The 12,336-nt window shown below is 35.1% G+C and overlaps 1 protein-coding gene across 2 annotated transcripts in view; it reads left to right on the forward strand.

Moving 5' to 3' along the window:
- The window catches only part of RAB27A (RAB27A, member RAS oncogene family), a 66,543-nt gene extending 57,386 nt beyond the window's left edge, over nucleotides 1-9,157 (forward strand). For both annotated transcript variants that reach the window (XM_015596144.2, XM_006920342.3), the window contains one exon: nucleotides 6,897-9,157. In XM_015596144.2, coding sequence (XP_015451630.1) covers nucleotides 6,897-7,095 — 199 coding nt within the window. In that variant the 3' untranslated portion in view covers nucleotides 7,096-9,157. The remainder of the gene's footprint in view (nucleotides 1-6,896) is intronic.
- Nucleotides 9,158-12,336: the final 3,179 nt, after the last annotated feature.

Raw genomic sequence — 12,336 nt, forward strand, 5'->3', positions numbered from 1 at the left:
GTGTTGAAGCTGGGAGCTATGTTGCAAGGGGGTGAGGAGGAAGTAAGTAATGAAGCAATGGAAACCATGGACCTAGACCATGCTTTTGGTAAGTTGTGTTAGTAGTAAAGGCCAAAAAAGTGAGGCAGCCAGTAGAGTTAGCTAGATCAAACAAGTATATTTTTAAGTATTGAGGGAGAGTCGGAATTGACTTTTTCCTCCTCTGGGCTGCTTCAGACCTTTGCTTGTTTCCTCCACTCCAGTTCTCAGGATTCCACATCCTGCCTGGTATCAAAGAGCCCGCCTTTGCCTTCTGACTATATGGGGACTCTGGGGATACAAGAATTGTCTTACATCTGTGCTCAGATCACAGGTCTGGGGAGTATTTTACAGAGAGACTCAATCTAAAGTTTCTGGATTGAGTTAAAATGAGGAGAGAATAATTAGCAGATAAGGTAATTGAAACTATTAGAGAAGAATGGAAAGGGATGGGAACAGAATTCCCTTAAGATTTAAGATGTGTAAAATATAGTTCTGTGGGCCGTTTGGCAGTCTCAGAGGAAAATATGATGGAACAATTTGGTTCACTGAATATCGCAAAATTGACTTATAAGTTTAATGATTATTTTTATGGAAATCATTTCATTCTTAATAATCATAATATTTTCATTGGTTGCACATGCACTAAAGGACTATGTTAGTCAGTTGATTCATGCACTAACAGCCAGAAAATAGTATGGTTTATGGCATATCTTCATATCATTTGTATGATATCTGATAAATTTGTATTTTTGTTACTATTTGCGCTACCCTCTATGCTCAATTCATAAAAATGGATCATTGGTTCACAAGTGATTCTCTGAAATATGCATACATTTGGACAATGAAAGTGTCTCAGAAGAACTTTGCAAACCTAATAAAAAACATGTTATACTGCAAATGTGGAATGTAAATCTGTGTGTACTGGGACAAGTAAATCTGAGAATGAGGACTTCGTGTGGCAGCCCAAAAATGGAAAAGGCAAATTGGGTGCATGATGATGAATATCAGAACATTTATTTTTAGTAGACTAAGAATCCATTTACCCCAAATTCCCTATAATATATATATATTTTTGCTATAAAATTTGGATAAATTGTAACATGACATTCCTATCACAACAAAATGATTTTTTTTTGTAAGCCAATCAAGTTTTTCTAGAATAAATACAAAATGATGCTTCCAGTATGTTATACTGGATAATATTGCCAATGAAATCAGAGAAGAAAACAAAGCAGAGATGTGTTCAAATTTGTACTCCTAGTCAAAACTTACAATTCATACTATTGCTGAAACACCTTTAAAAATAGCTATAAAGCCAGTGACAAAGACATTAGAAAAGAAAGCAGAATGCAGCATCACCAACATTCCTCGTTTAGATGATACTGTTGGATCTCAGACTGTAGTGTGCATCACTTGAACGCTGGGGCTCGCAATTTCTGGTTCAATAGATCTGGGGTGGAGCCCACAGGATTGTATTTCTAACTGGCTTCCAGATGCTGCTGCTGGTGTTTGAGGAAAGCACTTTGAGAACTACCTGTGCAGATGCCAAGGTACTAAAAGATGTGTGTGCTGGCAGATATTTTCCTTGACAGTATAGCTGGACAAAACCAGTTAAGCGCAGAATATGAAGCAGTTGTCTGTGCCATGCATGAGTGAGGGTAACGTGCTCAATGACTCATCATTGGAAAATCCATGCTAACGAGAAAAAGGATTTTTTTTTTTCTCGCATAGTTAATTGCATCAGCTCTGATATAGACTGGGAAAAGGACACTGAGATTGCTACTGAGGAAGTGCCAGCCACAAATGGGCAGGCAAGGACTTTGTAACAATGGTCGCACCTAAATGCCCTCGCATACTCTGCTTTATTTACAGAGGACGGCTGGTGATCATTATAAGCCCTTTGTTCTCGATTCACAGCTGAGAGAAATAGAGAAAATTGTGACCACAATAAAGTATAATTGAGTGTATGTATTTCATGTGCTATGCAAAGAAATGGACAGCAAATTTTAAAAAACAGATATAATTGACATAACATTGTATTCATTTTAATTGTACAACTAATGATTTCATATGTGTATATATTGCAAAATGATTACCAAAATAAGTTTAACATCCATCACCACATGTAGCTATAATTTTTTTTCTTCTTGTGATGAGAAATTTTAAGATTTACTTTCTTAGAGGCAGCAAATTTAAGACTCCCCCCCCACCCTTGCTGAAGGCTGTTGTTATTGATGAGGAAGGTGCTCAAAAAGTTTCTGGAATGAAGGATGAGTTAAAAAAAAACAAACATTTATTTACAACATTAATGAGTACAGACCATTTCTGGGATTTCAAGTAGCTTAGCTCAGCAGAATGCTCAATGTCTATCTAATCTGAATCAGATGAAATGGGGAATGAATTGCTTGATCTCTAATAGTTTGATGCTTTGGAAATTTGATGACACCCTTCCTTTATTTGAGAAATAAATTAATGATGTATCATTGGACATGTTTTAAAACCACACACATATGCTCTCACTGAACACACAAGAGTGATTTCCAGAGCTCCATACAACTCTATAGAGGATCTGGATTTCACTTGGCACAATCTCCAAGGCTGAAACAATTCATACACTAGCCCTTTCTTCTAAAGGCTTGTTCATTTAGCATCAAACAGACTATGAAAAGTACCAAGACTCATTTCTTAGTGAAAAATTTCTCCATAATTTCCGGATCTACATGTAAGCCAAATATTTAGAACCATTTGACAGAATTATCAAATATTCACTTTCATTCCTGGCAACCTCTAACTGGAATCTAGGATCTTCCAGTTTTGTGGAAATACATAATAGAAAAGAAACGAGCTGGATGTGGATTCTGATATATGGCATGAGCTGGATATATTGATATTTTAGTGAAAAACTGCAAATGATAATGCCCCTCATTGATTTGAAACTGTTTGTCATTTTGCTAATTTGATTTATTTAAACATTTGTGATTAATCTGTTTTTTAAAAGCATACCAGATAGGTGTTCTGTATGTGTTCCAAATGGCTATTAAGTGGTCATTTACAGACTGTTATCACCATTAGCTTCAGAGATTTTTTTTCAAAGGTTTGACTCTACTGCTGCTTTGTAATACAACATTAGCACCACCACGTGGCAAGAAGGAACATTTCCTCTTTTTCTATGGTGAAAAGGAGACTTGATCCTATTGAATTTAATCTAAAATTACTAAACTTTTGCCTAGTATATTTTAGGAAAAGCAGAATATAATTTTCAGAGATAAAAACTCCATTAGATTGGCTTTTATTGAGCACTTGATGGATGCTAGGCTTGTGCTAAGCCCTTTACATGTTATTTCATTCCTTCTTGACGCTACCCTGTGCACCACTGTTACCCTTCTTTACAGATGTAGAGAAGTGTTCAGAAAAGTAGCCCAAGTGCTTTCTAAAAGTGAAAATCAAGAAAATATAGACATAAATATATAACTATATCTACTGTGCTTCCTACACCCTTAAGATGAGCTGAGCAGCCCAATTTTCAAATATGAGCACAAGGCACATTTCTGTCTCTGGGGCATCATTTTATTATGGAAAGAAAGTCTTACTTCAGGCTTTTCTCTGTGGACTTCATCTAGTTGGCTTTTTGTCTGGCAGCTCAAAAAGCTAAGAGTGAAGAGGAGTGAGCTCTAGCATTTATTTATTCCTGTAGAAACAAATTCAGAAGTCTGAATTACTTGGAAGTCTGAATGATCAGACTAATTACTCAGAAGTCTGAATGATCAGTCTAAAGATTTTAAGGTTGTTAACCTGCCTCATGGTCATATGACCTGGAGGTTCACAAAGGACAGGGAAATATATTTTTAATTGAAGAACAGAAGTTTGTTACTTGAATTTGGAATCATAAATCTAAACTAGGTCTTGTTAATGTTGTACACATTTTACTATGAGGGATTTACAAATTTACAACTTAACTCATATACCCTGAGATTCTACCAACTAAATATTTGCTTATGTTTTAGTAAACATTAAACAATAGCTCATAGCTCTGCTAGAGGCATCAGGCTTTTATACCTTAATATTAATCAGTAAAGTAAGATCCATTTTCCACTCAGCATTTAGTGATGATCACTTTAGGGAATGAGGGGTTTGATGAGGAGTAAAGGAAGCAAATGCTTTGGAGCGTGAAGCACTTTGGCTGAGACAGGTCTGAGTGAGCCCTCCCTGATGCAGGGAGGCATGATCCCACGTACCAGAACTCAGGGCAATATAGTACATCAGCTACATTACAGATTAAGTCAAAGTTAGTGGGCTAGTCTAGGAATTTAATATTTATAATATTGTCAAGGTCTCTTGGAGCTATGACTTTCCATGATTCAGTGACGTTGTTTCCATGTGTTCTGAGTTTTAAACAACAAAATTACAAACAAACTTTTGTAACCTAATCTACTTAAGTAGTTGGTACTAAGAAATGCTTATCAATGACACATTTGTCAGAAATGACACATTTCCTATGAGTCAGATTCCAATCTAAGTGCTTTAAATGTTAACTCATTTAATCCTTATAGGAAGATACTGATATTATCTAGTTTTGTGGATGAAGCAGCTGAGGCACAGAGGTTAATATCTTGCCAGGGTTACACATTTGATAAGAAGTTGTACTAGGATTTGAATCTAGGAAACCTGGCTCCGGAGGTTATGCCTCTTAATCATTGTCCAAATAGTCTGTAATTGCCACTTATAAGTTTTACAGTTTTTTAAAAAGTACTTTAAACATTGTTTTCTCATTTATGCCTTAAAAATTACTGTGAGGTAAGTTTTAGGAGCTGAGAGGGAAGAAAAATGGAAAGTAGAAACAGCTTAATGGAAGTTCAGTTGAGGAATTCAATGAAGCTAAAGACTCTAGAATTAGAACGATATTTATAATGGACTTTGATGAAATTTAGAAAATTAGATGTACATATTATGAATAATATTTACAAGTTTACTGTTCAACTACTTTCTTTTTTTAATTTTTAATTTCAGCCCAGTATTCTTGGAGGGAGGGATGAGTTTTTCAGTTGCTTGTCCATGAAACAGTATATTTCTAAATGGTGATAGACTGATCAAGAAATGTTCTGTAGACATTAAATGATTCTTCATGAGTATAATTGAGAAAGGACATGATGAAGAAAATATAAGTATTTAGGTTCTGAGACTTCTCAATCCAAAATTCAATTCCTGTAACAGTAGCAACATCATAAACTAAGACTTAGCTCTATATCATAGGCACTTGATAAAGAAATATTTATTGAATCCCCCCACAAAGGATGCCCTCTTCACACTTGGTAATCAAATACTTCATGTCACCAGGGGGCATGGAAAAGATGCATTATCTTCATTTGTGGATAAGGTGACAAATAAGGAGGGAGGAAAAAAGACTGACAGTAACCAAAGTGGTAGATAGGAGATTTAAAAACCACTAAGACCATGAGATTCGCTCAGCAGACCCTTCTCTGATTATGGTATTTTAGAGTCAGCATTCGAAGGGCTACCCACATGGGCATAGTAGAATCAGTGGAGCAACCATGTTTTGCAGAACTCACAGATGGGTAGATAAATGTTCAAATGAAGTCACAGTTCCTCAACCAGTTTTTAAAAGCTACGCTAAAACAGGAGTGAATTGCAGAGGTCCAGCTGCAGCTCCTATAGGAAATGTGCAGATAATAAGACAGCATCTTAAGGAATCACAATAGAGAAACAGCCTTCTCTCCCTACACATGGACCCCTTAGTGTGCTTCTTAGTGATATAAGAAGCAGAATAGTTCTGAAAAGATCTGTAAAAGAACTGAAAAGATTTTTAAAAATCTGTAAAAGCTCTCATGCAAAAGCTGCTTCTAGCCAGAAAGTAATACAAGAGTAACTGAAATTGAAATCAGAGCCTTTGATGTAGTGTTAAAATGCTATGAGAACACAGGAAAACAAAGCCCCTCTTTAAGAAAAGTAATAGTGGAGGATTTTAAAGTCCCTATAAGCGTAAGAAGTACTTTACTGAATTCAATCGCAGGACTCTTTGAGGTGCTAAAATAATTTTCTTTTGGAGTTTTTATACCTGAGAACATTTTGATCAGATTCCTTACTAAGTGACAGAAATGAAATCAATGTTTGAGGAAATACAATTTTATCAGTATTTTCATGGCTTTATAAAGAAGCAGGAAGAATTTGGCAGTTGATTAATTAATCCTATTGTAAAGACTAATTCACATGTATAAAGGGTGGTGACCACAAAAAGAATGATATATTAAGATTATGTGAAAAGAAGTTTTGAAATGATAGTTTCGAAATGATGCTTTGTGAGCTATTAAAAAAAATTATACATATACCACAAGTCTTTGGATAACAAAACAAACATACTTGAGATTGATGTCCTTGAAGAACTCAGACGCATAAGAATTCAGAATGTCTTCAGATGGGTGTGATCCATGAATACTGACAAGCAGTAGTGCATTTGACAAACACAGCCAGGGATCTCTGATTTCTCTCTAATATCAACTTCTTTTTCATGTGAACCAAGGGAGCTTACAGTTAAGTTGGTTACACTTAAACAGTTGTGGATATAAATACTAGCTCCGCTGCTTTCTAACATTATGAAATTGGGCAAGTTACTATATCTTTCTAAGCTGCAGAATGAAATGGGAATAAAAAATTTCCAGAAGTTTTACATCTTTATTAGGAATACAGTGTCCATTATTTTACTTTAATGTCTTTTTAACTTTTTGATGTACTCTGTGGTGGTAAAATGCTTTTGTTGTCATATATATTTGTACTCTGTTTTCTAAGTCGAATTATCAAAGACAAAAGCAACTGTCCTTTCCCTCCACAAGTCGTTTATCCAAGTTGTCTCTGTCTTCCAGAATCCCCTACTTTGAAACTAGTGCTGCCAATGGGACAAACATAAGCGAAGCAATCGAGATGCTCCTGGACCTGATAATGAAGCGAATGCAACGGTGTGTGGACAAGTCCTGGATTCCTGAAGGAGTGGTGCGATCCAACGGTCACACCTCTACAGATCAGTTAAGTGAAGGAAAGAAAAAGAGTTCATGTAGCTGTTGAAAAGTCAAGTGAGCTACACAATAATTCAAGTGGCCCATGTCTATAATCTTCTCTATGGGTGATACATGGCACACAGAGAGATTAACGGGTGTTGTGTACAAACTGCTACTCACCATCCCAATTAGACCTATCACTAAAGTATCCAGTTTTAAAATTAATTTGCTACAGCTTTGTAAATATTTCTTTAAGATTCAGCCTGAGAGTTAAGAGAAATATTACACATAGCCGAAAGTGCCTTGTATAACCTTAGCCTATGGCAGTAGATCATCATCTAAGGATGCAGGATTTTGTAGCCACAGAAGAATGGATTTATTATGAAGAATGACTGAAGATGCCATCACCTGCCTTAATATAGATAGGCCCAGTGTCTTACATTCAAGATCTTAGATGTAATTATAAAACTATTAGTCTTTAATCCAGATTTTAAAATCCTACTAATGCCATAGGTGACCTTCTAAAGTGCCATCTAAACCACTTGGATATTAAATAAGAATATACACATCGATTCAGTATTTTTGAGTATTAATTTATATAAGCATTCTCTTTAAAATGAATGTTGGACAAATTATGGCTCTATCGATAGACCCTGGATATACTGGATTGACCAATTATACATTCACTATGACTCCTGTTGGTAGGAAAGGGACTTGGGGTGAGAGCAGGGGTGGCTCAATGAGCAACTGAAGTGGGGCTTCTGGCTCCCTGCTGTATTCTCATTGTTCTGAAGGTTTGATTGAAGGGTCAGGGAACTAGATTTTCATCACTCTAGTTCACTGTGATCTGTGCATTTATATTTGGCCTACGTGCTGGCCACATCTGAACATAGCTGGTGCTTATGCTAAAGTTATTTGTGATAAGTAAACATTTAACTTCTTTTTCTTCATATTTATAATGTTGGTCTGGCATCCTTAGACTGCAGTTTCAATTAGCAGGTGGACTAATCTCTCTTCATCATCAGGCCCTGTATTGTTGATATTTGCAACTTGTTTTATTTTTACATTGGTGAAATTGAAGGAATTAGTTTTTAATTACGTAAATGTCTGTTTGCTATTTAGTGGAAGGTTGATGTTTGTATTTAAGCAGTTATATTTGTATGCTAGCTCAATATCAGAAAAATGAAGTGTTCTATAGCCTGTATTTTTCATTGAGATGATGGGCATTTATTCTACTTGCTGGGTCTTGCCAAGGTCATGTATTCTTCTGCATTGCCAAAGTGTCTTCATACCAAATTAAGGTGGTTTTAAAATATGCTTCATGGCAGTTTGTAAAGGTCAAATGGGAAAATTCTTGTTTATTAAAGTGATTTAAATATTAAAATTTACAAAAGCTTAATGGCTATTTAGGAAGAAATACATTATAATTTAAGTAAAGAATAAAAATAAATGTGTTTCGTGGTGGCAAATGTTTGGCAGAACTATAATTAGTAAAATACAACTATGATGGAAAGCAAGTACTTTTACATGATTATTTTCAAATCGCTTTTTATTAAGCATCTACCCTGTTTGCCACTACCTCTCATAATTCCCTTAAAAAAATCGGCTGTGGTTACTAAGATCTTAACATATGTCAATCCTTGAAATGAGACTTCTTTTAAATACTAAAGAAGTCATTGAGTTCTATTCATTAGAATTGTATATTCTAGTGAGGAAAAAATTCAGCCATTCCAAGGGCAGATTCAGTGGAATAAATTCTAACTTTACAGCTCCATATCAGGGAACATTTTATATGGTCTTTTTGTGTAGTTAAAAAGAAGACAATATTTGTATGTTTGTTTTTTCAAGAACCAAATGAGCTATTAGCTACAGATTCCATTGACCTTAAATGTAAAATATGATTAAATGTGTATACATGATACAGTGCATATACAAGAACCACCTTTAATTATTGAAATAAATAACCAGTATTCCCTTTGGAAATCCTTTTTTAAAATTTGTTATTGAAGTACCATATTTTTGTGTGTCAATGTATTTTTCTATTTACAAGCCTATGTAAAAGTGAAGTGTATCTTCAATGAACTGTATACCAATTAAGCTTATAATAAAATAGTGGTGTAGTCTGTCAAGTTTGTATTTGCACATAACTTCATTTCCCACTACAATAATGTATCAAACTAGAGGTCATAATACTAAAAGAAACAAAATTTAGGGACACAAATTCCGTTAGGTCCTTGATGTGGGGCCAGCCAAGACAACATAATCTTGAGAAAGTAGTTCAAATCAAAGTTTATTGTCAAACATTTATGGAGCACTTACAGTGTAGGAAGTGTTATACTAGCTAATCTCAGATGAACAAAACAAAGATGGTAGGGGCCTGAACAAAGATTGAATCTGAGAGACGAAGCAAGGGACATTGTGAAAGGTATATCAATTGATTGGTGAGAAGGGAATGGGGTGATGGACTCTGACCTCATTTCCTACCACTGTGCCCCTCACTCACTCATTCTGAAGGCACATTAGCCTCCTTGGAGCAGTCCCATGTGCTCCTGGCTCAAGAAAATTTGCTGTTCCCTCTGTCTGGAATGCTAGTTTTCCACATATCTGCATGGCTCTCTCTCCCACCCTTTAAAGTTGTTCAAATGTCACCTTGTCCAAAAGATCTTTACTGCCCACCTGATAGACTCCCCTTCATGGCCTCAACCAGACTGTTACTTTCTAACCTGTTATACTGCTTTGCTATTGTACATGTCACTCAGCATGCCCTGATATATTTATTTGTTTGTCTCCATCCACTAAGGTATAAGCTCCAAAACTGTTTTGCCACTACCCAGAAAAATGCCTGGTACATGAGTGGTACTCAAATGGTTATCAGTTGATTGAATAAAGTACTTAAGAGGCAGCAGGGTCAAGTTAAAGAGTTTTCAAAATAGAACCTACTATTAATGTCCAAAGACAGAAGAGTAGAATTTGAGAAAAAGATAGCTTCAAAATGTTTTGAAAGGCTCACACGTACTAAATCTTTGTTGGTTTGTTATGAGACATTAGGAAATCTGAGAAGTCGAGGTTAAGGTAGTTAACAATCTATTTAAGAAATGTTCAATAAGGAATGTTTGGCTTGGCATTTTTATAAATGAGAAATCTCGATATGGAATTTCCAGGCTATTTTTTGCAATATGGGTAACTAACTATATAACTGAAAAAAGATTTCACTATAAAACACTTAGATGATGCTGAATACAATATAATGAACATATTCTTTAACTGTATTGTTATCTCTCAAGAAAGTAAGGGAATACCCTAAGACCATCTCTCTCCCCCACAAAACTACAGCAGCAGCAACAGAGGGAACAAACAACAACCTGACACTGAGTGTGGTTTGTTTTGGGTTTGGTTTTGACAGTATCAGTGATCAAGGTGCTTTGTTTTAATGGCTACATGCCGTTAGGAGAGAAAGCCTTGGATTTGTGGAAATAGGGCACTGGAATGGAAAGACCTCAAGAAATTGACAAAAACATTAACATAAAAAGTGCTTCGTGGTTTGTGATATTTCTGGATTACTTGGTAGAAGAAAGTAAAACATTTTCAGAGGGAAAATCTCCATCCAGACCTTACAATTCTCACAGAAAACGCCCTACTAAGCACGAACTCACAATTTAAATTGATAATCCATTCCTTCCCCACCCACTCAGCCCCAACCATGAGCAAGGACCAATAAACCAGAAATAGTAGGATTTGGCACTTGAGAACTTCAAGTAATACACTTACCAGATGGAAACCATAAAGTAAAAAATGTTTAAAATAATTGCAAACATAAAAAGAATTGAAACATCTGGGGAAAGAAGATATTATTAAAGATATAAGACTGATTTGAATTTAAAAAATGACTTCCACCTACGGAAAATATAGCCATTGATATTAAAAACTTAACGGTCAGAAGTTAAATGGCAAGCTTGACAGAGTTGGAGTATTGGTGAACCAGAAGTTAAGCCAGAGGAAATTATACAGAATTCAGCAGAAAGAAATACAGTTAGTATGAGAGAGGTTATGAGATGTAGAGGAAAGATAAATGCTTCAACTTATGTCTAATAGGAATTCTATACAGAGAAATTAGAGAAAATAAAGGAAGAGGCAGTATTTTGAAAAGCAAATAGCTGAGAATTTTTTTAGTAATGATAAGAGACATATACTTTCAGATTCAGGAATCATAATTCTCAAGCAGGATAAATGAAAAGAAGTAGTATTTCCAAGATTTCAGTTCAATTTATTGGGTGTGGAACACGTTTTTCTCTCCTTTCTCTTGTATTCTATTATAATAATTGAAAAAGAAAAAGATTTCTAAGACTGGCTATTCACCCATTCGACCTAAAGTGAAGCACCAAGTATGCTAATAGGCTGAAAGGAACAAAGTCTCAGATGAAGTGTAGGGTATGGGATTAAAAACACGGATAAGGGATGTGGACTCTGACATTGAAAGTAAGAGGGTGAAGCTGAGTGATCATGTAGATGAGAAGGGCAGGAAATTTCTTGTTCAAGAATAAAACTGAGAGACTTGTGAAGAATCTGTGTAAAGAGCTTGGAGAGACTGGTGAAGTTCTGTAATTGTTGAGGGGATAAGAAAGAAGATTAAACAAGGGTAAAATAATTTTCGGTCTCTTGGTTGACAATGAAGTGTTGGGCGAATGTTTATTACTAAAATTTCTGGTATGTTCCTTTGTTATTTAAAATTATTCTCGAATTACTGGTCAAATGATTAAACAAGAGAAATAAATGTAAAACTAGATAAAAGGAAAAATTATATATGCATATGCAGATTACACATACTGCTTCTAGAAATCAAGTGAAAAAATAAACTGTGAAGAATAGCTTGAGAAACAACGAATAACAAGGCTAAAGAGAGAAGGAAGGGGGAGGACTACAGGTAAACCCAGTCATTTAAAAAAAATTACAATAATTTAAACATTTTATGACAGGCACATAAAATAGATGAATCAAACAAATCAGAGAGTCCAGAGGTAGACCCATAGAGAAGTAACATTTTGAATTAGTTGAGGAAACAATGCCTTATTCAACATATAAGGTTAGGGCGGAAAACTCCAAATTGGAATCCTATGTTATTATTTACACTTAAGTAAATTCCAGAGTAACTGAAAATTCAAATGTGAAAAATTATACTATAAAAATAATGAAGAAAAATTATGAAAAACAATTTTGAACAGAGAAATGCAGTTCCAAGCAAAAAAAAAACAAACCCAAACCATGAAAGATGGGATAAATTTGGATACATACAAATATAACATCTCCACAT

Source organism: Pteropus alecto, unplaced genomic scaffold (assembly GCF_000325575.1).
Source record: "Pteropus alecto unplaced genomic scaffold, ASM32557v1 scaffold86, whole genome shotgun sequence".
NCBI classification, from domain to species: Eukaryota; Metazoa; Chordata; class Mammalia; order Chiroptera; family Pteropodidae; genus Pteropus; species Pteropus alecto.